The sequence below is a fragment of the Phaseolus vulgaris genome, chromosome 7 (genome assembly GCF_000499845.2).
Source record: "Phaseolus vulgaris cultivar G19833 chromosome 7, P. vulgaris v2.0, whole genome shotgun sequence".
Taxonomy (NCBI): Eukaryota; Viridiplantae; Streptophyta; class Magnoliopsida; order Fabales; family Fabaceae; genus Phaseolus; species Phaseolus vulgaris.
The window spans coordinates 22,046,092-22,072,252 of record NC_023753.2 but is presented as its reverse complement, the minus strand read 5'-3'; the positions used below and the strand labels follow the sequence as shown (position 1 = coordinate 22,072,252).

At 40.6% G+C, this 26,161-nt stretch overlaps 3 protein-coding genes across 3 annotated transcripts; 2 read left to right on the top strand and 1 right to left on the bottom strand.

The window, feature by feature from the left end:
- Positions 1 to 5,695: 5,695 nt before the first annotated feature.
- Positions 5,696 to 6,541, top strand: LOC137829259 (uncharacterized). Its single transcript, XM_068636060.1, has one exon. It carries the CDS (start codon positions 5,696 to 5,698, stop codon positions 6,539 to 6,541), a length of 846 nt encoding a protein of 281 aa, XP_068492161.1.
- An 11,187-nt stretch (positions 6,542 to 17,728) lies between these two features.
- LOC137829258 (uncharacterized) lies at positions 17,729 to 18,934 on the bottom strand. Its single transcript, XM_068636059.1, has one exon. The coding sequence runs from the start codon at positions 18,932 to 18,934 to the stop codon at positions 17,729 to 17,731; it is 1,206 nt and encodes a 401-aa protein (XP_068492160.1).
- A 2,954-nt stretch (positions 18,935 to 21,888) lies between these two features.
- Positions 21,889 to 25,737, top strand: LOC137828544 (protein SMAX1-LIKE 3-like). Its single transcript, XM_068635164.1, has 3 exons — positions 21,889 to 23,877; positions 23,995 to 24,223; positions 24,326 to 25,737. Exons 1-3 carry the CDS (start codon positions 22,682 to 22,684, stop codon positions 25,433 to 25,435), a joined length of 2,535 nt encoding a protein of 844 aa, XP_068491265.1. The 5' UTR covers positions 21,889 to 22,681; the 3' UTR covers positions 25,436 to 25,737.
- Positions 25,738 to 26,161: the final 424 nt, after the last annotated feature.

The following is a 26,161-nucleotide window of genomic DNA, read 5'->3' as shown; positions in this document are numbered from 1 at the left end:
AACTTTGTTTATCTTCTGAACTGGGATGGTCACTCCCTCAGACGGTAATCTGACCATATACAACGAACCTCTCTTTCTTCCGCAGGCCATGACAAGATTTCCCTTGACAACCTTCCACTGCTGATTTCCGAACTTCACTTCATGTCCCTGTTCATCCAACTGCCTAACAAAAATCACACTTTTCGTTAAGCTTGGAACAACTCTGACATTCTTCAAAGTCCAAAAACCAACTGGTGTCTTCAACACTATGTCACCCATGCCCGTAACATCAAGAGTTTTGTTGTTTGTTAGTCTTACCTTTCCAAAGTCTCCAATAACTAGATTATGCAATGCTTCAGAATCCATGACCCAGGAATCCACACTGTTATCCGCGCAACAGACTAAAAAATCCTCGTCCATGAAATCTTCTGCAATGTTGACTTATTTATCATTTGGGCATTGATTCCTGAAATGCCCCACCTCCTTGCAGTTCCAACATGTTACACTTGAGCAATCCCGAGTCTTCGACTGACTCCTTCTTTTGTTCTTGCTCCCACTATCTCTGATATTTTTCTTACCTCTAATGACATATAGCGATTCACTAGATAATTCCCCAGAACTCCTTCTTCGGACATCCTCGCCAAGAATGAGATCATGAATTTTCTCAAAAGTGAATCCATCGGATCTCGCTGAACTGGTAACTATTGTAACCATTCCAGACCAACTGTTAGGCAAAGATAATACCAGTAGTAAAGCTTGAACTTCATCATCGAACTTAATGCCCACTGACATAAGTCTGGCTAAGATCGAATTCGTTTTATTGATGTGCTCAGTAACTGAACTCGCAAATCCTCAATTTGCATTTTTCACCAACTGAAATTTGTACCATCGAATTTTCAATTCGGAACTTTCCTTCTTCTGCCATCTCAAATGACTAGACGAGATACTCGATACAACTAATTTCAGATCTTGGCAATCTTTTTTTTTTTAATTAAGACTACAAAAATTGCACCACCCAAAATCACTCACCAACAGACTTGGTCGCAGTCCCCACTGCACTGGCGCTCCGCACCACCACCATCGTTGGTCACCGCTGTTGTGAAGCAGATCTGGGAGCCTCTCCTTGCACCGCTGTGAAACCCTAAACCTTGGGACACTGCTGCAGCCCCTGTGAAACCCTAGCTTTGGGATGCTGCTGCCACCTTTGCGAAACCCTAGCTTTGGAACACTACTGCCGCCTCTACGAAACCCTAACTTTGGGACGCTACTGCAATCACAATTTTCACGTCTCGTTGATTAATTTCTGCTGATCGGATCTCTAGTGTGTAAACGAACCAAAGCTCTTGATACCACTTGATGGGAAAAACGCACGCGGAAGCAATACACACAATCACGAATCAACTGCAGAAAAATAAACAACACAAGATTTAACGTGGTTCGGTCGCCAACTGCAACCTACATCCACACGGGCAACTATTAGGTTTACATTATATCTTGTTGCACATCAATTACAAGTACAATGATCTCTTTAAATAGAGATAAATAGAGATAATAAAGGGACACAGTGATTAAGCCCATTCACTAAAACATGGTGTCTACTCAGCCCAACCCAATTGGTCTTGGCTTCATACCCAAAAATCTCCCACTTGAAGTCACGGAACAATGTTCACCTACGCTTCAACTGTGTAGAATGATTAAGCTCACTCACTAAACATGGTGTCTAGTCAGCCCAACCCAATTGGTCTTGACTTCATACCCAACACCTTTTGTAAGCCAAGGTTTTTCTTCATTGAGTTTAGTACCCTTGTCAACAGATAGATGAGCATTATGAAGCTTGCGAGTAGAGATAGGAGAACATCCAAGTATACCAATTTCTTCAAGCATATCCAAAGTATATTTTCTCTAGCTTAAGGGAATTCCAGTATTGTTGTGAGCAACCTCAAGGCCCAAGAAGTATGTACAATCTCCAAGATTTTGATGCGAAAGAATTGGTGAAGAAGGGCAGTTATGTTAGAGATTTCCTTAGGATTATTTCCAATTAAAACAATTAATCCACATATACTTGAAGGGCAATAGTGAATTTTCCATCAAGTTTAAAAAAATAAAGAGTGATCAATAGCATAAAAATTATAATGGTGTCAAAATAAGAAAGTGAGATAATTTTGCATACTAGTGGCATCCGACTTCCTTGAGGTCATAAAGGGAATTTTGTAACTGACAAACACGATTTTTATCAGCAATATGAAATCCTGGAGGAATTCTCATATATATATATATATATATATATATATATATATACATATATATATATATATATCTTCATTTAGATCACCATGTAAAAAGACATTGTTAACATCCAGCTACAAAATCCAATTATTTGCTGCAACAAAAGCAAGGAGAAGTTGTAGGGTAGTTAACTTCGTGAAAGGAGAAAAAATATTCATAAAATCTAATCTCATCAATTGATTGTACCCATTTGCAACAAGTCGAGCTTGTAGCGCTCAATAGTACCATCAACATGATTTTAACTTTGTAGACCCATCTCAGCCAATAACAATCTTCAGGAGGAATTTTTGTTATTATTCAAGTTTGATTAGATTCAAGGGCATTTAATTCTTCTTTCATAGCTTGAATCCATAAGGAATTATAAGCAACTTCCTCATAATTTCGGGGTTCAACAATAAAAAAAATAAACATTATTGTGTGTTTAAAGTTATTAGATAATGAATCATAATTTAAATAAGATTGAATGTGATGCTTAGTACTTATAGTTTTGTTGTTGAAGTTTGTGATATGAAAGTCCTGTAGATATGTTGGAGGTATTTTTTTTTTCGAGCAGATCGTTTAGGGGGTATGCCAATGGATTCATCAGAAGTGTCATTAAGTTTATCATTATTATTGTGATCAACAACATTATCATTGAAAATTTTCATATTAGCTCCATTAAAAGTTTGGGCATAATTTTGAGGAACAGGAAGAGAATGACTATTTGAATCTTTATTGAAAACATTTTTAGAATGATAAAGAAAATGATTTCATAAGATACAACATTCCTAGAAACATCAACTTTTTAGTTTTTAAGGATTAAGAAAAAAAAAAACCTTTAGTATGAGGTCAAAAATCGAGAAACATACTAGGAACAACACAATTTTCAAGTTTCTTCTATGAGCAAAGAGAGTAATGGAATAACACAAACAACCAAACACACAAAGATTAGAAATATCACATATTTTTTCAAGTAATTTTTCATATGGAGAAATATTACTGTGTAAAGGAGTGGGAATGTAGTTAATAAAAAAATAGTACGTTCTGCAACAAAACACCAACAAAGAGCGGGAAGATTAGACTGAAAAAGCAATACGCGTGTGACATTTAAAAGGTATTGATGTTATCTTTCAAGAATCTCATTTTGTTTGGGTGTTTCAATACAAGTGGTTTAATATATTATTGCTTTTGAAGAAAAAAAAATCACGCATAGCAAATTAAATCCCATTATCGGTACAAATGCATAGAATAAACCAAGTGTGTCAAGAAAATTCATCAACAATGTACTCAAGCATAGAAACAATAGAGCAAGGCCCACAAGTATTAATTTGCAACAATTCAAAAGTTTGAACAATCAGTAAGAGAAAAAGGATGTCTTTTATGTTTTGCTTGATGACAAGTACCAAAGACATAAGATTAAAGAAGACAATGACCAAGGAAATTTAATTCAATAATTTACCGTAGGAAGGTAATTTAATTAAATTAAACAATAATGTCCTTAGTGCAAGAATTTTTAAATAGGTAAGATAATGTTTATTCAATATTCTGTTTTCATCTTTTCTATTTTAACTATTGAAGTTATGGTTATCAAACTTGTGAGTTAACTCATATGAGTTTACGTTTCTGCTCATCCTTTTCGAGTTAACTCAAAAGCAAACTTGGTTTTGGATCAAACTTGGTAGACTTACTATAAACTCAGTAAACTCACAAGTTTGCCTCTGAGTTGATGAGTTTAGAGGTTTTTTCTTTAAACCCAAAACGATGTCTTTTGTAAAAAAAAATCAAATAAACTCACGTCTTTTGTTCATGTTAGTGTTTGTTGGTTAAAGTTAACGCGCTTTTGTCGTTCATCGTGTTTGTTGTTGTGTTTTCGTGATCATTCATGTCGTCTCTATTTGTCATTGACGCATTCGTGGTTGCTTGCATATAAGTTCCAACCATAGGGTGGTCACGTCGTCTAAGTTCCGATTTATGGTGGTTGCATTCATATCGTGCGGTGGTTGCTTCATCTTATTATTGTGTTTGGGAAATTTATGACAGACACTGTTGCATTTTTTTTAAATTTGGGAGCTTATCTGTAGGGTTTTGTTTTTTAAGTTAGGTGGCATATAACAGTTTTTTTAGTTGAATTGGATTTGCATAATTTGCAATTCTTTTGGGATGAATATTTGCATGTTGGAGGAATCTTTTAATTAGGATTTTTTTTAATTCGAGAGATTAGAGTAATACATTCATGCAATTGTATTATTTTTATTTCACTTTTATCGTCAATTTCAAGTAGGGAAAGATAAGTTAATTGCAGTGTGGGAAGAAAAAACAACAGTCTCAACTTTAGATAAGGATAAATAAAACAAATGAAAGGTCAAGAGAAATAGCAATACACTACAAACGTTTCAGAATCTCAAAATTAGGGTTTTAGAGGCATTGAGGAGGTGGAAGGCATGACGGTAGTGGTGGCCAAGGAACAACATCTACTCCTGCATGTAGATATCGGCGAGGCGGCCACTTTTTCGGCGAAAAAGTAATAGGTGCCAGAGTTCAGTAATATTTCATATTAAAATACAGACATTTATGGATATTAATTGATAAAATAACTATAAAATAACTCTTAATTTATGAAATTAAATCTTTTTACATATTTTGTTATTTTAATTTAAATAAGAACAATTTATTCCCAAATTTGTATTAATTTCAGGATTCTATGGAAGACTAGAGATGAAAGGGAAAGAAGAGAATATACAAAGCTAAAAAGGGAAAGTTGGAATGAACCAACACTCACCCAAGCTCGCCCAAACTCGCCTAAGCCAGAAGCTCCCAGAGGATCTCGCCCAAGCAAGCTCAATCTCGCCCAGGCGAGATCACTACAGTGACGTTGGGCCTTTTTTCGTGCAACTCGCCCAGGCGATAAGTCATTTAGCCTAAGCCCAACTAGGTTAAATATGAGGCGTGAGGCACAATCCTAGACATTTAATTGGGAGAATAAAAGGTGTTAGAACCTAAAAAAGACAACCGTCAAGGAGAAACATCTTGGATCTTCTTTTCTTGCTCACCATGCTTGTAATAGCCAACATGAGTGACTAATTCTACCTTCTGGGATTGGGACTAATCTCTTCAATCTCTTATGTATTGAGGTGGTATTTAAATATAATATTTTGTTCTTGATTGATGATTGCTATTATCATTTTATTTGTAAATGCTTGTTTCTATGATTTATATCCTTAGATTTGACTAGAAAGTACTTTTAAGTTTTTTACCCAAATGGTAAGGCTTAACATATTTGAATGCTAGAAATATATTTAAAATGTTAAATATAAGGAATGTTGATTAAAGTTATGTACTATTAAATTATAATAGAAGTGATTCTTCTCGAATGGGATAGGTTCATACCTATAATAAAAACGTGAGATTTCACACACAATAGTGAACACCTCAATGACCATTATAGAACATAATGGGTCGAGATTGGATTAACTTCGTTCACATAAGTGATGAGTACAAAAGAGGAGTAGAAGAATTTATACACTTTGCGCAACGTAACGCCAACAGTAGTGGTCATGATGGAGTAAAGTTTAGGTGTCTGTGCGTTAATTGTTTGAACGGAAGGAGATTGGATGTTAACAAAATCAGGGAGCACCTTCAATGTGACGGGTTTCTACGATCTTATACAACATGGACATGGCATGTTGAATTATTAAATTTACAAAGTGTTTCCATATCCGAAGAATATATTCAGTCCACTATGGATGATGCAGTACATGGTGAAATACATGATGATCGATTAAAGGACAAACTTTGTGATGTTAGAGTTGATTCTTTTGCAAAATTGCATGGATGTGGAAGTATGTCAAGCGGTGAAGAGACTTCATTGTATCCTGGATCAACTAACTTCACACGGTTGTCGATGGTGTTAACATTGGTGAATTCAAAGATAATAAATGGATGGAATGATAAAAGCTTCACGGAATTGCTTCAGTTGTTGAAGGATATGCTTTCAGAGGGAAATAATCTACCTAATTGTAATTATGAGGCTAAAAAGATTCTTTGTCTGATGGGTGTGGAGTATAAAAAGATACATGTAAGTCCTAATGATTGTATATTATACAAGAAAGATTTTGAATTGGTTAAAAATTGTATGAGGTGTGGGTTATCAAGTTATAAGTTGAAACAAAACAACGATGATACTATTGAAGAGATGGAAAAGCATGGACCCTCAATGAAGGTTGTGTGGTATCTTCCCATCATTCCAAGGATGAAGTGTTTGTTTACAAACCCAAATGATGTTAAGAATCTTAGATGACATGCAGATGAGAGGAAATGTGATAGCATGTACCGACATCCATCTAATTCTATTCAATTGAAGAAATTTGATAATGAGTTTCCAGAGTTTGGTAAATAGTCAAGAAATATCCGACTTGGTTTAGCTACAGAAGGAATGAATATGTTTTGTAATATGAGTATGAATCACAGGTCATGGCCTGTTTTACTAGTTATTTACAACTTACCACCTGGATTGTGCATGAAGTGAAAATACATGATGATATCCAGTCCAAGACAACCAGGAAATGACATATGTTTATCTAAGTCCCCTAATTGAAGATTAAAAGTTAATGTGGAATCAAGGTGTTGAAGTATTTGACGGATTTGGTAATGAAACTTTCAAGATGCATGTCATGTTATTTTGCACCATCAATGACTTTCAGACATATGGTAACTTATCAGGGTATAGTGTTAATGGTCATAAAGCATGTCAAATATGCAAAGAAGACATCACTTCTCGACAATTGAAACATATATCTTCGGAATCGAAGGTTGCTTAGAAGTTATCATCCTTATCGAAGGTTGAAAAAATCTTTTAATGGACATCAAGAGACTGACAGTGCACCAACTCCATTAACTGGTGTTGAGTTTTACGAAAAGGTAAATAACATAAACCACACATTCGGTACGTTGAAAAAGAAGTCATCTATGACAAACATATGGAAGAAAAAATCAATCTTCTTTCATCATCCGTACTGTCGAGGTTAAAAGTCAGACATTGTATAAATGTAATGCATGTTGAGACATGGCGTCTTTTTGTTGAAAGCCATGAATCTAAAGAGTGGTTGGTAAGTGAAATCACTTAATTATTTTATTTATGTATCATATAATTAATTATTCAATATTATTTCATTCACTTTATTTATTTCATTTATGACAAGATCGTAGGAAGAAAGCTCGAGACATATCATCCAAGAATATGACCCCGCACCTATGTCTCATTCGGGGTATCGTAAGCTTGAAGAATCATTGATAATTGAAAATGAGCAATTGAGACAGGGGACTACTTCTGAAATTGATACAGGGGTCAGTGAACCTCCATCTCCACATACCCACCACCAAAAATGGAAGATGGCCCGAATTAAAAAATCGAGTACATATAGTTCTGAGCAATCACGGATAGTCTCAAAAAAATTGTAAGTTATTTTTAACTTCTTTTGCATTTATTTTAAAGAATTAATTATATTAAAAACTTATATGATTTTGGTCTCTTGCAGGATTCCTTGGTTAAGCAAATTTCTCAAGGAAATTGTTAGCATTAGTGGCCTAAACAAGAGGGGGGTAAATTGTTTTTGAAAGATTTTCGTAAAGATTGAAGGTAGAGTGAAAAGCTCTGAAAAATCAACCAATTGATTTTCTGTTGAACTCAATAATCTTTTTTTTTTAATTTTATTTCCAGAAAATCAACTTGTTTTCACGAAACAATCGGTTGTTTATACCAGCATAATATGAAATCAAGTTAAAACATATTAAGAGAGTAGAGATAGAGAGAAACACACAAGATGTTTATATTGGTTCACTCTTAACCAAGAGCTACATCCATTCCTCAACTAACCACTGAGAATTCACATGTAGATTACAAAACACACATCAAGACTGATGATTTTGAACCCCTAAAGAACACACATCACTCTTTGGCAAAACAACAATTTCCAAAAACATCTTTCTAAAACTGCCCTACACAAGAACACACATGAATACAATGTTCAAGGAGAAGAGAATAGAATACGATTGGGTATACAAAGCTTAAGTTCAAAAGAATACAAAACCCAATCCTATTTCACACACTTGAGATTATCCAAAACTTTTGAACTCTTGAAAATCGTTTTTGATAATCTCTCTTTCTTTGTTAATGCAAAAGAATGTTAAACAACCTTTATATAACCTCAATCAAGTGTTCAAAGCAGTTAAATCAAAAACCAAAAGCAGTTGGAATCATTTAAAACAGTTTAAATACTTAACAGAATTCTGTTATAAAAATAACCAGTTGTTTTCTAAATCAATCGATTGAAATGGTGTTTCTGTTAAATTTTTAATAAAAATAACCAGTTGATTTATTGAAACAACCGGTTGATTCTGTTTGACAGCAAAGACAAAACAAAGCTAAGCTTTTCCAAACCATTTTAAAAACCACTAAGTGTCAAACAACAGGTTGATTCGACATTTCAACAGGTTGAAATTTCACACCCTTTTAGAAAACACATCTTTTCAAAAAGGTAAAGATTCAAATGAACTTGGATCATCTTAAGGGGTGAATTAACAAGTTAAAAACTACTAGACAACACACACCCAGCAGCAAGGTCTTCAAGCTTTCCACATGGATTTGGAGACATCAAAGCATATTATTCAACATTTTTGTACCTCAAAGTTGTCAAGATATCTTGCTTGAAGCTATTGGACGACCTGAGCACCCTGCTCGTGTACGTGCAGCTGGAAAAGGGGTTGGAATTTGACATTATTTTGGAGCTGCACCACGACATTCATTCTCCTCCCCCGCCTTAGAGACCAAAGCAGAAATAGAGACTAAGATACAACAAGAATTAATGGAGGAGATGAAAAAGGAGACTGAGTGCGTGTGACTAGAGTTTAAGGAGAAGAATCGTTTGTTGCGACAAGAGTTTCTATCGCAACAATTTTTTGTTGAGCTGTTTGTTACTTTCACTCCTCTCAAGAGCACAAAGGGGAGTTGTGCAACTACTACAACATCAGGGAAGGATGTCATTGGCCAGATATGTCAATGTAAGTTACTGATAAGGATGACATCTTTTCTTAGGTGGTGATTATTGGAAAAGTCTTTCATGAGGTCACCACCTTGCATAATGTTCCTCTCCCTCTGATGTGGTGAAGGTAATGGTGGACAAAGTATAAGTAGTTGATGCTCGTGTTCCACTACCTACAAATAAGGTAACCATTGTGGTCGAGGCATTTCAAACATTCATAGCCTAGTCCAGACACCTCATTCGAATTATACCAAAACCCCAGGTAATAATTTAATTCAATTATATTAATTTATATTTTTACATCTAATTTAATATAAATGTTCTTTATTTTGTAGAAATTTCGTCGGAAACCAAGTCCGCAAAAGAAGCTTGCGGTTCCCATTGACGATCCTATAGCTTCTTTAACAACAATGACTAAAGATATTGATCTAGACCCCTATTGAGGTTCTGTGGGATGATACTTTTTTTGGAAGAAACACTAGCATGCCCCTGTACATATACATGTCAGATTTGTTAGAATTTGTAGTTGAAACTAGGAGCTCAATATATAGTTCAATTTTTTACGATGTTAGTATCTTTACCTATATTTCAATTTACTTTATGTTAAATTATTATTGATTATGCTTTAATTAATAACATGTAGGTATTTTTCTGGAGTTTCTATTAATGACGGGAATAAAGGTATCTATGGATTCTTGGATCCCTATTTGATTAATCCGATTGGAGCAAAGAAAGTAGAAACTCAGTCATACATCACTAACACTCTGAGTTCAGAGCAAAACAAATTTATCTTTGTCCTTATATTAATGAGTAAGTTCAATTATAAGTTGTCAATTATTACTATTTCATGTTTTAAATATTTACTAACTCTTTTCATGGATGATATAGGGGTCATTGGCAGTTACTTGTGTTATATAAGACTATTGTGTGGTTTTGTTCCCTGCATAAGAAGTCATCCACACATCTGAAGCAAATAATTTATGTGTAATTACATTATAAATTTAACTGTGTATGTTACTTAAACGTCTACTAACACAGTTTTTTGTATTAATCAGGGCATGACGTGGATATAGCATACTTAGAGGTCGACCTAGTGCAAATTATCAAAAACTAACATGGTTAAACCTAAAGGTTTGTAATTTTTGTCTTCCTCTTTTCATTTTTTTATTAATATTAACTTTTAATTCCTATTGAATTATAGTGTAATAGACAACCAGAAGGCTATGAGTGTGGCTATTACGTTATGCAATGGATGGTTACCATTGTAAGACTAGGCATTAAAAAAGATTGGGAGTCGATAATAATATGTAAATTATTCTTTATAATTTTTTAAAGTATATGTATCTTAGTGTTAATGTGAACCTTATTTTGTAATGCAGTTCTTTATGAATGAGTAACCACTGCCTTTGTCCACCATAGATTATGTGAGACATGCTTGGGCAACATATTTCCTTAATTTCTATAACTATAGGATAGCTAATCAATAGTATATGAATTAGATAGATAGATAGGAATATGTATTGGCGTTTGTAATACATTTTTATCAATACATATAATTTGCTTCTTTGAATGAATGTCTGAATTTATGTATTTGGTTGGATGGATTTAAATGAATAGGTTAATTAAGACGAGAAAACACATAAAATAGAATGAACTAAAAAAAAATCCCAAAATACACGACAGTTATGGTCATAACCGTCGTTTATACCTCCCAGGAAAGGGTCTAAAATGGCAGTTATGACCATAACGTTGTTTTAGACCTCGAGCATTTGCATTATATTGTTGTGAAGGGAAGGGTCTAAAATGACAGTTATGGTCATAACTGTCGTTTTAAACTTCGAGCATGCACAATGTTTGACAGTGCCAGAAAAGAATCTAAAACGATAGTTATTGCTATAATCGTTTTTTATATGTGATTTATATACGACGATTCCAAAACCGCCGTCTATACCTCAATAAAATAAATTATATGTGCATAGACAATGATTTTGAAATCTCCGTTTAATTACTAAAAGAATCATTGTCGTTGACGTTTTGTGCACCAACAATAACATCACGAGGTTCCTGTCTTGAAGGCTTCGGCTGAGGAATCCTTGTTGGCGTTCGATCCTTGTTCTTTGGAGGACCGTGTGTACAGGGAGCGGTCATCTACCGAGCCTCCCTTTTTCTTCATGTATGGTTGTCTTTTTTCGGACCTGCATGTGTCTCTCCCGTTTGATGTCTTTACAGTCGGGGTTTTGAAGGAGCTCAACGTGGCTCCAACTCAGCTTCATCCCAATTCGTGGGCGTCTATGCAAGCGTTCCGCATTGTTTGTCGGACGTTTGGGTTGCGCCCTCTCCCCTCCTGTTTTCTTCACTTCTATTCGTCGTACCCGGCCAAGCTTGCCAGTTGGCAATCGCTGGTCAGCCGGGCGGGTAGCGTGTTGTTCAAGCCCTTCACGACCTCTTATAAGACCTTTAAAGAAAAGTTCTATAAAGTGTACGTGGAGCCGACCGAGACGCGTTATTTTTTTGACGAGGTTGGCCAGTCTCGTTTCCCACTTTTTTGGTCGAGGAGTCCGACGAAGATAACGGATTGGCCGAGGCCGGCACATCCGAGCGAGCATGAGCGGCTCGTTTTTGCTTTGTTTGATAGTCTCCCCAGGAAGCTCCCCGCCCGACCGCTCATGTCGCTGTACAATGCGACCAATCGTGCGGAGGCTTTTGAGGGTATGCTCTTTTCATGCACTCAGTTTATTACTTGTTGCGTTTTGCTCTGACTGATCGTTTCTTGTTTGGTTTGCAGAAATCGCGAAGAGAGAAATCCCGCAAGCCGTCGGGATGTTACACTCGTTCAAAAACAAATTGAACGAGAAGAGGGGGGCCACTAGCGCCAAGCCCCGCGTAGAGGAGGGTGCCCGGGTGGGGCCCTCGAAGAAACGTGGCCGCGAGGGCGGCAACATTGCCCGTACCGTGCGGGAGGCAGGACAGATGCCGACTCCTCCTCCTAGCCGGTCGGGTAGGAATGTTTCCCCCCCCCCCCACTAATGACTTCAACCGTCCGATCCCAACGGCGGTGGCGGTGCCCATGCCGGCCTCTGGGGGGTCAGCCCTGGCTTTGTTGGGGGGCGACCGGACCTTCAGCCGGGCCGTATCCTTCAGGTTGCCCCCAGGCCTTAAGGGGGAGATCAAGTCAATCCCCGAGGGCGACCTTCTCAATGGCGGCATTGAGATGATATGTCGGGGTCTGGTGCTGGCCAGGCGGGGGGCAGACGCCCGGAAGGGCCGAGTGGAGGAACTTTCCCACCTCGAGCACGAGCTGCAAGAGGCGGGCCAAAATATGAAGCAAGCCGTGGAGGCCAACACAACTTATGAAAAACAGTTGTGTGCGCAAGCTGCCGAACTGGAGCTGCGTCAGAACCGGCTGGCCGAGCTGGAGAAGGCCGATGCAGAGAAAGTCGCGGAGGTTGCTCGTCTCCGCAAGGCATTGGAAGCGGCCGACTATCGGGTCACCTTGATGGGAGAAGAGGTCGCGGCCGAGCGTGAGGGGAAGAAGGCGGCCGAGGCCGAGGTTTTGAAGACAATGGAAGATACCATGGTTCTGATCAACCAGAGCTTCGACCTGGTCATCCGCCAGGCCGCGGTACTCTATGGCGGTCCTCCTCCTTCCGGTCAATTTGACCAAGACATGGAGGTCGTCGACGGCCGCTTGGTCCCTGCGGAGGCCGGCCAGCTCGCCGAGGAAGCCGATCCCGCCGATGCTGTTTTGAATATTGTAGACTAGGCGGTTTGGCTTTTGATTTTGAACCCTTGGGGTCGAGGTGTGGCCCCCACCTCTTTTTTTATTAATACAAGTGTTTTTTATCCTCAATTACTTCTGCACTTTCTTGGACGGACGAGTCTTTACGAGCCGAGTGGCTTGGAGTAATTAATCTTAAATCGTGGTAAAATTAACTAAGTAAAAAGAACTAAGCAACCGGTCGGCGGATGAAATCAACTGAGTGACTTGTGATAATTAAAATCAACCAAGTGAATGTAACGGACTTCGATCAGTCGGTCGTTCTTTAGCGAATTCGATTTAGACGAGTTTTACTGTTTAGGCAAACTTTGGTTCTTGTCGAACGTTAGGTGTGTGCCGGGAGGGTATGCCGGTTAAGGCTGCGCTCTGGCCGAGATGGGTACGGGTTCGGGAGGGTATGCCGTTTGGGGCTACATCCTGGCTGAACTGTGTGTGTTACGGGAGGGTATGCCGGTTAAGGCTTCATCCTGGCCGAACCGTGTGGGTTGTGGGAGGGTATGCCGGTTAAGGCTACATCCTGGTCGAACCGTGTGGGTGACAGGAGGGTATGCCGGTTAGGGCTACATCCTGGCCGAACCGTTTGTGTCATTCGTTGTATACACTTATGTACGAAACGCCTCGTTAAAACCTCTCTGACCGATCGGGCGAGGAAAGAGTGCGTGTATTTTATTCATGTTTAGCTGAAATAAAACTTTAGGTGCGTGGCATTCCACGTCCTAGGTACAATTTTTCCCGATAGATGTTCCAAGTGATAAGCCCCCCCTTCTCCTACTTCTCGGATTCGGAACGGTCCTTCCCAATTTGATGAGAACTTGTCGTCCGACTTCCTAGCGTTGCTGCGCATTCTCCAGACGAGGTCGCCTTGTTGAAAGCTTCTGGGCTGAACCTTTGAGTTGTACCTCCTTGACGCTCGGAGCTTGCATGCCGCTTCTCGTATCTTGCTTTTATCTCGGAGCTCGTTCAAGAGGTCAAGGCTGACCGCCAGGCTTTCCTTGTTGAGGGATACGTCGAAGAGTTGACGTCAGATGGATGGCTCCCCGACTTCTACTGGTATCATGGCCTCGGTGCCGTACGTGAGGCTGTAAGGGGTTTCTTGTGTGGTGGATTGCGGGGTGCATCGGTATGCCCACAAGACCTCGGGCAGCTCCTCCGTCCATCTTCCCTTGGCGGTGCCGAGCCTCTTCCTTAGTTCGTTCAACAAGACCTTGTTGGCCGCCTCGGCTTGTCCGTTCGTTTGTGGGTGCTCGACAGAGCTTGTGAGGAATTTGATGCCGAGGTCGTTGTAGAATGTCATGAGGCCTTGGTCGATGAACTACCGGCCATTATCGGAGACTATTGAGTGTGGTATGCCGAATCGGCACACTATGCTTTTCCACACGAAATTTTGGACGTTTCGAGCGGTGATTGTGGCTAGTGGTTCGGCCTCTATCCACTTTGTGAAGTAATCTACCGCGACTAACAGGTGCTTCGTCTAGCCTTTGCCTGGTGAGAATGGACCGATGATGTCCATTCCCCACATGGCGAACGGCCAGGGTGATGTCATGCTGTGCAGTTCTTCTGGTTTTTCGTGGTCTAGGGGGCCAAACTCTTGGCATTTTTGGCATTTCTTGACGTAATTAGCGCTATCTCCATGGACGGTCGGCCAGTAGTATCCTGCGCGGATTATCTTGGCCGCCATCGTTCGGGCTCCGGAGTGGCTCCCGCACGTCCCTTCGTGGATTTCTTGTAGCACATATTGGGATTGTTCCTTGGTGAGACACTTTAGGAGTGGCGTTGAGTACCCCCTTCGGTATAGGTCTTGGCCGATCGTGGTGTACCATGCGCACTGCCGTCTGATGCTCTTCTCTTCCCCCGGTTGGCATATTCCGTGCTCCAAGTACTGGGTGATCGGGGTCATCCATGTGTGGGTCTCAGTGATTGTCATGCATTCGGCGTCACCTACGCTCGGCTGTGCGAGTCGCACCTGGACGACCGATCGATGGTGGCTTTGTTTTTTCGAAGATGCCAGGCGTGAGAGTGCATCGGCACGCTCGTTTTCCTCCCGTGGTATGTGCTGGACCGCCACCGTGTCGAATTTGGCCATGATGTTACGGACGGTGTGGTAATATCGTTGGAGGAGGGGCTCCTTGACCTCGAATTCTCCTTTGATTTGACCGACGACCAGTTGGGAGTCGCTCTTGCATGCGACCTGCCGCGCGCCTAGGTCATTTGCTAAGTTGAGGCCGGCCAGTATGGCCTCGTATTCCGCTTGGTTATTCGTTGCTTTGAAGGAGAACTGGAGGGCTTGTTCGATCAGCAAGTCCCCAGGCCCCTCGAGGACGACCCCGGCTCCACAAGTCGTTTTGTTGGAGGAGCCGTCCACGTAGAGGACCCATTTGGCTGAGGTTTCTGTGTTTTTGGGGAGCTTGGCTGCGAAATCCGCCAAGCATTGGGATTTAATGGCACCCCTCGGTTCGTACTTGATGTCGAACTCTGAAAGCTCGACCGACCACCCTATCATTTGTCCTGCAAGGTCGGGTTTAGATAGAATTTTGTATATAGGGTAGTTGGTCCTTACCCTGATTTCGTGGTTCTGGAAGTATGGGCGCATTCTCCTTGCTGTCAACAGCAGGGCTAGTGCCACTTTCTCTATCATTTGGTACCTGGTCTCGGCTGCATGGAGCGTCCGGCTAACGAAGTACACCGGGTGTTCTTCGTGGTCCACTTCTTGGACGAGGGCGGCGCTGACCGCTTCCTCTGATACTGCTAGGTAGACCACTATAGGCAGGTCCAGGCGGGGTTTTTTGATGACGGCCGGTGACGACAGGAATTCTTTGAGTTGGCCGAAGATTTGTTCGCACTCCTCGTTCCAGCTAAATTTCGAAGTTTTGCGGAGCATGGTGGCTATCGGCCTGATCCGTTCGGCGAGGCGGGGGACGAATCTGGAAAGTGATGTCAGCCGGCCAAGCAACTGTTGAATTTCTTTCAAGTTTTTCGGGCTCCTCATTTCTGTTATGGCTTTGCACTTGTCAGGGTTCGCCTCGATCCCTCTGTGGGTCAGCATAAAGCCGAGGAACTTGCCACCTTCAACGCCGAACGCACATTTCTCGGGGTTAAGGCGCATGTTGACCCTTCTTAGGGCGTCGAAAACTTCTTGTAGGTCTTTTATGAGTTGGTCGCACGAGTCGGACTTCACCACGATGTCGTCTACGTATACCTCTACGCTTCTGCCGATCATCCCTTTGAAAATCTTGTCCATGAGCCTCTAGTAGGTAGCCCCGGCGTTCTTTAGGCCGAACGGCATTACCTTATAAAAGTAGTTTGCGTCGTCCGTCGTGAAAGTCGTTTTGCCTCGGTCGCCATGGTGCATGCTGATCTGGTTGTAGCCAGAGTAGGCGTCTAGGAAGCTTAATATTTTGTGACCGGCCGCTCCGTCTATGAGCCGATCGATGTTGGGAAGGGGATATGAGTCTTTGGGGCATGCCTTGTTGAGATCTTTATAATCTACGCACATCCGCCATTTGCCGCTTGACTTTTTGACCATCACGATGTTGGCCAGCCAAGTGGAGTATCGTGCCTCGGCTATAAAGCCGGCTTTTAGGAGCTTCTCGGCCTCACTCCTGGCGGCCAGCCGCTTGTCCTCTCCGTGGTTTCGCTTCTTTTGTGCTACCGGACGCGCTTCTTTATACACCGAGAGGCGATGGGTGATGATGTCCGGATGGACACCTGGTACGTCGGTTGTCGTCCAAGCAAAGAGGTCCACGTACCTCTTGAGAGTTTGGTGAACAAAGTCCGCATCGGCAGCGGCCATGGCCGTGCCTATGCTCGTGTATCGGTCCTCCCCGTCAAGTTCGGCTTGACGTAGCTCGTCCTTGGCTTCGAGTCTTGGCTCGATTTCCCTGGGGTCCAGATCTGCCATGGTGATGCCCTTCTTTGGTTGGGGTGAGTGCCGGCGGGGACTTCTCCCACGGTCGGCGATCTTTCGCTTGGGTGAACGGCTGCCGCTGGGCCCCTGTTGTGTGGGTTCGACCCGCAGGCTTTCGGCGTAGCACTCTCGGGCGACCTTTTGATCTACATGGATCGTCAGGATGTCGCCTGAGAGGGAAGGGAACTTCATTGCTGGTGGGGTGTGGAGACGATCGCTCCAAGCTTGTTAAGGGACGACCTGCCGAGGAGGATGTTGTAGGACGTGTTGGCGTTTATGACCAGGTATCTGATCTTGAGGGTTTTGCTAGCTCCCTCCAGGCCGAATGTTGTGTACAGCTCTATGTAACCCCTCGTTCCTACGCGCTCCCCCGAGAAGCCGACCACGTGGTCGTTGTAGGGCATCATTTCCTCCTCCGGGATTCTCATGGCTTTGAAGGTCTTCCAGTATAATATGTCGACCGAGCTCCCTTGATCCACAAGGGTCTTCTTGATCGTAAAGTTATCGATATCGACCGATATCACCATGGGGTGGTCCTGTGTCGGGTCTATCCCCTTGAAATCTTCATCTGTGAACGTGATTGGCGGCATCCTCGGTCGGGCGGAGACAAGGTTTACTTGGTGGACGACGCGTAGGTGCTTCTTGCGTGCGCTGTTGGAACTGTCTCCGTCGCCGAACCCTCCGGCTATGGTGTTAATTACCTCTCGGCCTCTGCGAGTGTCGGCTTGTGGGGGGTCGTCTCTTCGCCCCCGTCGGTCTCCACGCCTATCTCCCTCTCGTGGGCATGAGATGCCCGGCTTGAATGAGTTCTTCGATTTTATCTTTCAGGGCTTGGCATTCTTCGGTAGAGTGGCTGGTATTCTTATGGTACCGACACCTTTTGCTGCGGTCGGCATTGTCTGGGCTCAAGGCCCTTCGGGGCGGTGGTATTAGCTCGGCGCTCAGGGCCTCTTGCAAAATTTTGCTCCTATCCGCGTTCAGAGGTAGGTAGCGGGAGAACCAGGGTCCACGATTGTCCCTCTTTTGGTCCCGGCCAGTTCGGGACCTTCCTTGCCGCTCCCTGTCCTCCTTCTTTTCTCCGCTCACCTCGGTCCGGACGTTGTTTCTGAATTCACGAAGTTCCTCCAGCTGCATGAATTTCGCCGCTCGGCATCTAAGGTCGTCGAGGTTGGTAGCGGGCTGCATACACAGGCTATCGGCAAATGGGTCGGGTCTGAGGGCGGTCAGCATGTGGTGCATCGCCACCTCGGGGCGGAGGTTGCGAATGCTCATAGCGGTCTTGCTAAACCGATCAATGAACGTTCTGAGGGACTCTCCCTTCTCTTGACGAATGTCGACCAGTGCTATGGATGTTAGATGGTGGGGGCGGCTCGTTGCGAACTGGACGTCGAATTTCGCTATTAGGGTTTCGAAACAGTCTATAGAGTGTGCCGGGAGCTTGGTGAACCAACTCAGAGCGCTGCCCTTTAGAGAGGTTGGGAAGACTCGGAAAAATACTGCGTCGTCCGTGGTATACAGGCTCATGTGGGTCGTGTATGCGTCCACGTGCTCATCTGGGTCGGTCGTCCCATCGTACCGATCCCTGTTGAAGCCTTTCCATTTTTCCGGCAAGGGGGTTTCCATGACACGGTCGGTGAAGGGATGACGTCGGTCCGGACCCGCCGGAGCGGTAATGTTGATTGTCTTGCTGGGATGGGACTCTCCATCCATTTCCAGAGTGAAGTCGTTCTTGGTGTCTTTCTCGGCCTGGAGGCCGGCCCCGGTGGCGTGGGACCTGCCGGCCTGATTGGTCATGGCGAGGGATGGCACCCCCTCGACCAGCTTCTTCATTTGCTTGTTCTCTTCTTGGAGGCTTTTGATTTCCTCCTCGTTCTTCTTAGCGGCTTCCTCGTGCGCCTTCCTCATCTCTGCTAGTTCCCTCTGAAGGGCCATCATCATTGTTGTTTGGTCTGCTTCGGTCATGCTTGCCATGCTGCGGGTTGATACCATCTACTGTTGTGGTTTCTGCTGGCTCTCCACGGCCCCACGGTGGGCGCCAATTGTTCTCGAACTAGGTTGGGGACTGGGAGAACTATTGTCTTTGGATGTCACTCGGTCGGTCGTGTCTCACTTCCCCCTTCAGTCCTTCTCGCTGAACGACTCCTCAGGCTGGTGGGGTACCTGCGAATGGCACTCCAACGCTCAAGTCAGTGGGGTATCGTATTCGGCTGGTTAGAATACTGTAGATAATGACGTACCTTCTTCCTTGGAATGCGTGATATTTATATTACCTTGATGGGCCCTTGCTGTTGGGCCGGATTAGGGGGTTGTTTAGCGATTAGGGTTGGATTAGGTCGTTTCCTAACCGTGGGTTGACCTTTGCTAATTGGGTCAACGGTTTGACTTGAGCACCTTATGTCGGTCGGCCGCATATGACACGTGGTCGACCTCGTACCTTAAAGTATGGTCCTGACGCATGGGTTGACCGGGTCTATTGACCGGTCGGTCATCCCGGTACATTAATTTTTAGCGGATGTTAACTCAAAGTTTTCTTGTTATTTTTAAAAATTTAGGTGAGGAATTGTTATATAATTATTTTCATATAATATTATATTTCTACATAGACTGTAACACTCGTATCGTAGTTTCTTATTCGTATATAGTTTTTTTTTTTTTTGTTACGATAAAAAGACGTGCTGCAGGAAATTAGTATGAATCTATCAAAACACTCTGAACTAATTTCCCTTGTGTAATTAATTCTTTTTTATTTGTGTGTAATTCTTTTTATTACATAATTTAATACTTGACGACTTGTTGAATAAAATATTAATTAATTTAGAAACTATATAAATTTGAGAAATAATAATAATAAAACTGAACATCATGTTATTATCTTATAAAGGACTTGATATGAAAATAAGTAATATTTATTCTAAATTTGAAGGAAAAAAAGAGTAATATGAGTAGCAGTGTTATTCTTGAGTGAAAAAGTTAGAGGAGTTGGTATTCAAAGTAGCATTTGAAGGTCAATATCGAATGATGGAAACAAAAATAAGGGTCAGTATCAGTAATCCAGAATTTCTGAAAATATTGTCATAATTTAGTCTGCAACGCTTACGGTACCAATTGTCTCATTCCTTGAAAACTGATCAATCCATGACTCTTGATAATGGAAGGTTATTGCAGTATTTGATGGTTTTGTTTTGTTGTTATTTAAGAAAGAAAAAGCTTATAAGATGTAATTTTTGATTTTGAAATGGATGTGTTGTCCATTCTATATCCAAGAGGGATCCACATTATTCTCTTCACGATACAGTCAAGTCAAGTCAAAGTCTAAATTCCATCCCTCATTCTCATTCATTCATTCATTCATTTCTTTTCAAAGGAATCATACCTTTGGCTATACTATGCCATAGCCTCCATGACATGACCACTGTCTTCACACAATAATGCACGCTCATATAAAACCCTTCTAATATCATACAAACACTGTTCTAACTAAATGCTATATGCTTTCTTAGTTCCTCATCTTATGTTGTTTTTCGTTTTATTGTTGCGTTTTTTACGTGTCAGGGCAAATATTTCCATATCTTCTATAGTACTCTTTTCTTGGTGCAGAGAAAATATCTCCATACCACTTTTATGATCCTTTCTGTCTCCTTGCCTCTGCTTCACTCCTAACTATGTCTTTGCATTCAATTTTACAAATTCATTATTCTACACATAAGTGTTTTTTTCTCAGCTATATTTATGGTAAAATAGTTTAGTGTTTAGGGTAAAACTGTTAAGGCTTTTTCTGTTTTGTTACTTTTTACCACAAGCACAATTTAGTTATTTTTGTAGTATACAGAAACAAAATAGGAAGTAAATCAAATTTTTGGTTGAGAAGAGAAAAAAATTAATAAGGATTTCATCAAATTTTAATTTTAATTTATTTTCTTATTTGTATTTTGACCTTACTAAACACCACACTGAAATGGGAGAAGAAGCCAAAGCCCAATAATTGATGGACTGGAGCCACTCTTCAATGCTTCTCCATAATAATTCACAATCGCTCGAGCTTTTCCTTTTGGGCACCACCGCTTTTTTTTTCTCACAAAAATTTGTTTGTACTATTTGTGCAAAACGGTTTTTATGAAGTTTTTTTCTCTCTAATTCTTTGGTGAGATGTTATTTTATCAAATAGTTAACTATTTCAATAAATTAATTCAAGCATGTATTTTTTTAATCAGCACAAACATGTAGTTAATAAAATATTTCCATTCAAATATTATTTTTTTTTGCAGTGGCACTAATATCTAGAAAATACTGTTAGTAATTAGTATTATATTACTTTTACTGAAACGCATATTGATAGTGAAAATAATAAATAATAAACAATCGAGATTAAAAGAAAGTTCGTTGAGATTCTTAAAATATTTGATGATTACAAAACACATCCCCAATTGTATGTATAATGGACTCAAGTTATGTTAAAAAACTTTAAATTTATTATTATAATAAGTTGCTCACATTTCTCACATCTCACAGCTAAATTTAATGTTAAAGAAATGAAAGTCTAACTCAATCTTTTATCTTACAAAATCATTTTAAAACTAAAGTTTACATTATTTTCATATAATAAAATATTTTTATTTTTAATTTATATGTGATCTTTAATAAATGATAAAATAAAAGAATGAAATTAAAAAGTAAGTTTTTAATTTATATGTGATCTTTGGTATATTGATTCTGAGCTTTGCAATAGAAAATAGTGACAATTGTCTCTATTTTTGTATATAAGAATTCTATAAATATGTTTGCATTAAGTAATTTTTGGTGGGAATATGTATGATAAGTTTATTGTGAGAAAGTGGGGAAGATTAAGATTGTTGAATGTTCAAAGTTTGAGTAGAGAAGTAGAGTTAGGAGAAGAGAATATAATATAGGAGAGAAAAGCAGTAGATAATGTGTTTGTGAAAATGTGTCAGGCAACAGAAAAGCATGTGGATTGAGAAGAGAGTGAGGAAAGCCAAGTTTTGAGGAAGGAATTAGAAGAGAGAGAAAGAAGTATTATTTGAACAGGAACATTGGTTTTCATGCAATCTGTTTTATTTGTAGGTTTGCGATTATTCCATCAATCATTCAAGGCATTATTCCCTCTTCTCCTCGAGAAAAGATAAAAGGTAAAGGCCACCACCACTGTTCCCTCTGTCCATTCAACCAGACAGACAGTCCTCTCTCTCTTTTTCCTCATCTCCTTCCCTTTTCTCTCTCCACCACCTTATTCTTAACAAAACTCATTATTCCATTCACAATGTTTAAACCTTCTTCTCACTTTCCCACTTATTTTGCACTTCCTACAATATTAATCACCACAGGCTTTTCATAATCTACTTACCTTTACAATCTACAAGAAAGAAACACAAAGAGAAAGAGAGAGAAAGTTTCATATCACACACCAATCCACTTTCATATAAAAAGCCAAAATTTCCCTCACTGACAAGAAAGGCACAAAACCAACACAATATCTATCTTGCAGACGTTGCTATAAGTATACCAAACAAAGTATAAACCACCATATAGAGATACATATCTGCATATCCAAGCTCCTCACCCACCATATACACAACCCTTACTACATCTTTCAAACCAAATGAACCCTGTTTATCCAAAACTCCATTAACTTCTATCTAAGCCTAGCCCTTGTACTATATTTATATTCCTGAGTGTGAGTTGTTATTTTTACTAGTTGAGAAGATGAGAGGAGGTATTTGTAGTATACAGCTTCAGGCTCTAACACCTGATGCTGCAACTGTTGTTAAGCAAGCTGTTAATCTTGCGACAAGAAGAGGTCATGCACAAGTCACTCCTCTTCATGTTGCTAGTGCCATGCTTGCAACTTCCACAGGTCTTCTCCGCAAGGCCTGTCTTCAGTGTCACTCTCATCCTCTTCAGTGCAAGGCTCTTGAGCTTTGTTTCAATGTTGCACTCAACCGTTTGCCAGCTTCCACTTCAAGCCCTCTTTTGGCTCCTCAGTATTCTACCCCTTCACTTTCCAATGCCTTGGTTGCAGCCTTCAAACGTGCTCAGGCTCACCAGCGCCGTGGATCCATTGAGAACCAGCAGCAGCATATTTTGGCCTTGAAGATTGAGGCGGAACAGCTCATAATTTCCATTCTCGATGACCCAAGTGTTAGCAGGGTCATGAGAGAAGCTGGTTTCTCTAGCACCCTTGTGAAAAGCAGGGTTGAACAAACTGTTTCAATGGAAGTTTGTTCACAAAAGGCTCCTGATAGGAGCCAGGCCACAGAAAGCACTAAGCCTCAACTTATTCTTGGTGGTAGTAATGTGTCTCCATCTAGACCTTTTGGTCAAGTTGGGGGACAATTCATCAAGCCTCTAGACCGTGTCAACAATGACGATGTAACTAGTGTGTTGAGTGAGTTGGTGAGGAAAAGAAGAAACACAGTCATTGTGGGGGAGAGTGTGACCAATGCCGAGGGTGTAGCTAGGGGAGTAATGGAGAGATTTGAGGTAGGGAATGTTCCTGGAGACTTGAGGTATGTGCAATTTGTGAGCCTTCCTCTTATTTGCTTCAGAAACATTAGCAAGGAGGAAGTTGAACACAAGCTTATGGAGGTTAGAAACCTTGTGAAGAGCTATGTGGGAAGAGGGGTTATTCTTTATTTGGGTGACCTAAAGTGGTTGTTTGAGTTCTGGACAAACTATTGTGAGCAAAAAACAAACTACTACTGTTCTGTGGAGCACATGGTGATGGAGCTTAAAAACTTGGTAAGTGGTGGGGAGTCTAGTAGACTGTGGCTTATGGGGATTACAACTTTTAAGACATACGTGAAGAGTAAAATATGTCACCCATCCCTAGAAGCTATTTGGGAGCTTCATCCCTTCACCATTCCTGTCGGAAGCCTCAGCCTAAGTTTGAATTTCGACAGGTAATTCTTTATTCTTCTATATTTATTTATTTTCTGGCTTAGAATTTTTTTAAGCTTTTATAATTTTTCTCTTTTCTTGTCCTGTTGTAGTAACTTCTCTCTTGTGTCCTTTTTCAGTGATTTTCAAGCCAAAGAAAGAAGCAAGGCATTTTTCAAGGATGTCGCTTTTGAAGATGTAGAAAGAGTTCGAAACAATCTAACTTGCTGCAGGGATTGCTCAATAAATTTTGAAAAAGAAGCTCAGAGCATAGCCAACAGTGTAAGCAAGAAAGTTTGCACTACCAGTAACTTGCCAACGTGGCTTCAAAACTGCAAGGAAGAGAGAAGTGATATAATGGAAGAACAGGTTTGTATTATAGTTAATAATCACAGACTTAGCTCATACAAATGTTTATCTTTTTCCTTTTTTTTTTTAAATACTGATTTATTCTTCTTCTTTCTGAAACAGGAAAATGCAAGGCTTAAGGATCTGTGCAAGAAATGGAATTCACTGTGCAACTCAATACACAGACACCCTTCCCTTTTTGAGAAACCGTTTTTGTTTGTTTCATCATCTCCTTCATCTCCCACTTCTGTTTCTTCACTTGAGATAAAGTCTAACTTCCATCACAGCCACCTAAATTGGCCTATCATTTCTGAATCAGAAAAGACGCCAAAAGAATGTGAGTTATACACTGAAACTGGAGATGATGGTTATGACAGCAATTTCATAATGTTCATGCCAGATAGAGATGTCCCTAAACCAGATCTTCTGTCAAATCCCAACTCTAGCCCCAACTCAGCTTCTTCAAGTGAAGCAGTGGATGGTTTGGAAAGCACTGAAATGTTCAAGGAACCTAGTGCCGAGAATCATAAGATTCTGTGTGATGCCTTGGAGAAAAAGGTTCCACAGCTTAAAGAAGTTATTCCAGAGATTGCAAGTACTGTCCTTCACTGTAGATCAGGAATGAGAAAAAGAGAGAACCTCTTGATGAAGAGAGAAGACAATCAGGAAACTTGGATGTTCTTTCTTGGTGTGAATTCTCAAGCCAAAGAGAGTATCTCAAGGGAGTTAGCTAAAGTTGTTTTTGGCTCTTGCAGTAACTTTGTCACAATTGGCATGAGCAGTTTCTCTTCCCCTGATGATTCCACTGATGAAAAGTCCAAAAGGAAGAGGCCAAGAGAAGAGTTGAAAAGCACTTACATTCAAAGATTCGGGGAAGCAGTGAATGAGAACCCTCATAGGGTGTTCTTCTTGGAAGACTTGGAACAAGTTGATTACCTTTCTCAAAAGGGTGTAAAAAAAGCAATTCAAAGTGGAAGCATAACACTTCCTGGTGGTGAATCTGTTCCTCTCAAGGATGCCATTGTTATTTTCAGTTGTGAAACCTTCTCTTCGCCAATGTCAAGATCTCCAGTGAGAAAATCACCATCTGAAAACAAAAGGACAGAGAATATGAACGATGAGAGTTCTAGCCTCTCTTTGGATCTCAATATTGCCATTGAAGATGATAGTGGAGACAATGGTATCCTAGAGTTAGTTGATAAACAAATTAATTTCAACATACAAGAATTGTGATAGCAATGGGGAAACGATGTTATGTTAAATTTGGGTGTTAACTTTTTTTTTTCTTCTTCTTCTTCTTGTATTGTTTTTGAGCTACACTTAGTGGGGTCCAGGAGAAAAGAAAAACATGAATGGAAAATTTATATTAGATAGAGATATGATATAGCTTAATCTGCATTTCTTAAGCTTGAATGCAGATGGCATATATTCAGGAAGAGAATGAGTCTGTGTATATGTTGATTAATGTGCTCAAATCTTTTGCATGTAATTTCATTCCTGTTCTAACTAAATATATTTTAGTTTTTGGTTTCCAATCATTCGTGGTGCATCTTCCATTCACTATTCATTGTCCCATGGAGTTTCATTCAATAATCTCCTCACATCAGTTCATATTTCTCTCTCTATTTTTCTGCTGTCATATTTTTTTTCTAGCAAGTATTATGAAAATTTCAAGTAAAAATAAAATATTGTAACTTAAATTTCCAACACTAAAAACAGTGAAACTTCTGACAGAAACTATAATGATATATTGTAGCATTAATAAAAAGGAAAAGGGAAAATGAAGGGAAAAAGAGGAAAGCAGATACATATTTTAGATGAGTTTGTAGATGGGAGTGTTTTGATTGAGAAAAGGAAGTAGAAAATGATGACAGGCCTTGTTGTGTTTCTGAAACAGGAGTTTGGCAGTGATATATATGCTTGGCATTCATACAATTCCTTTGTCAGGACAGCGTACTA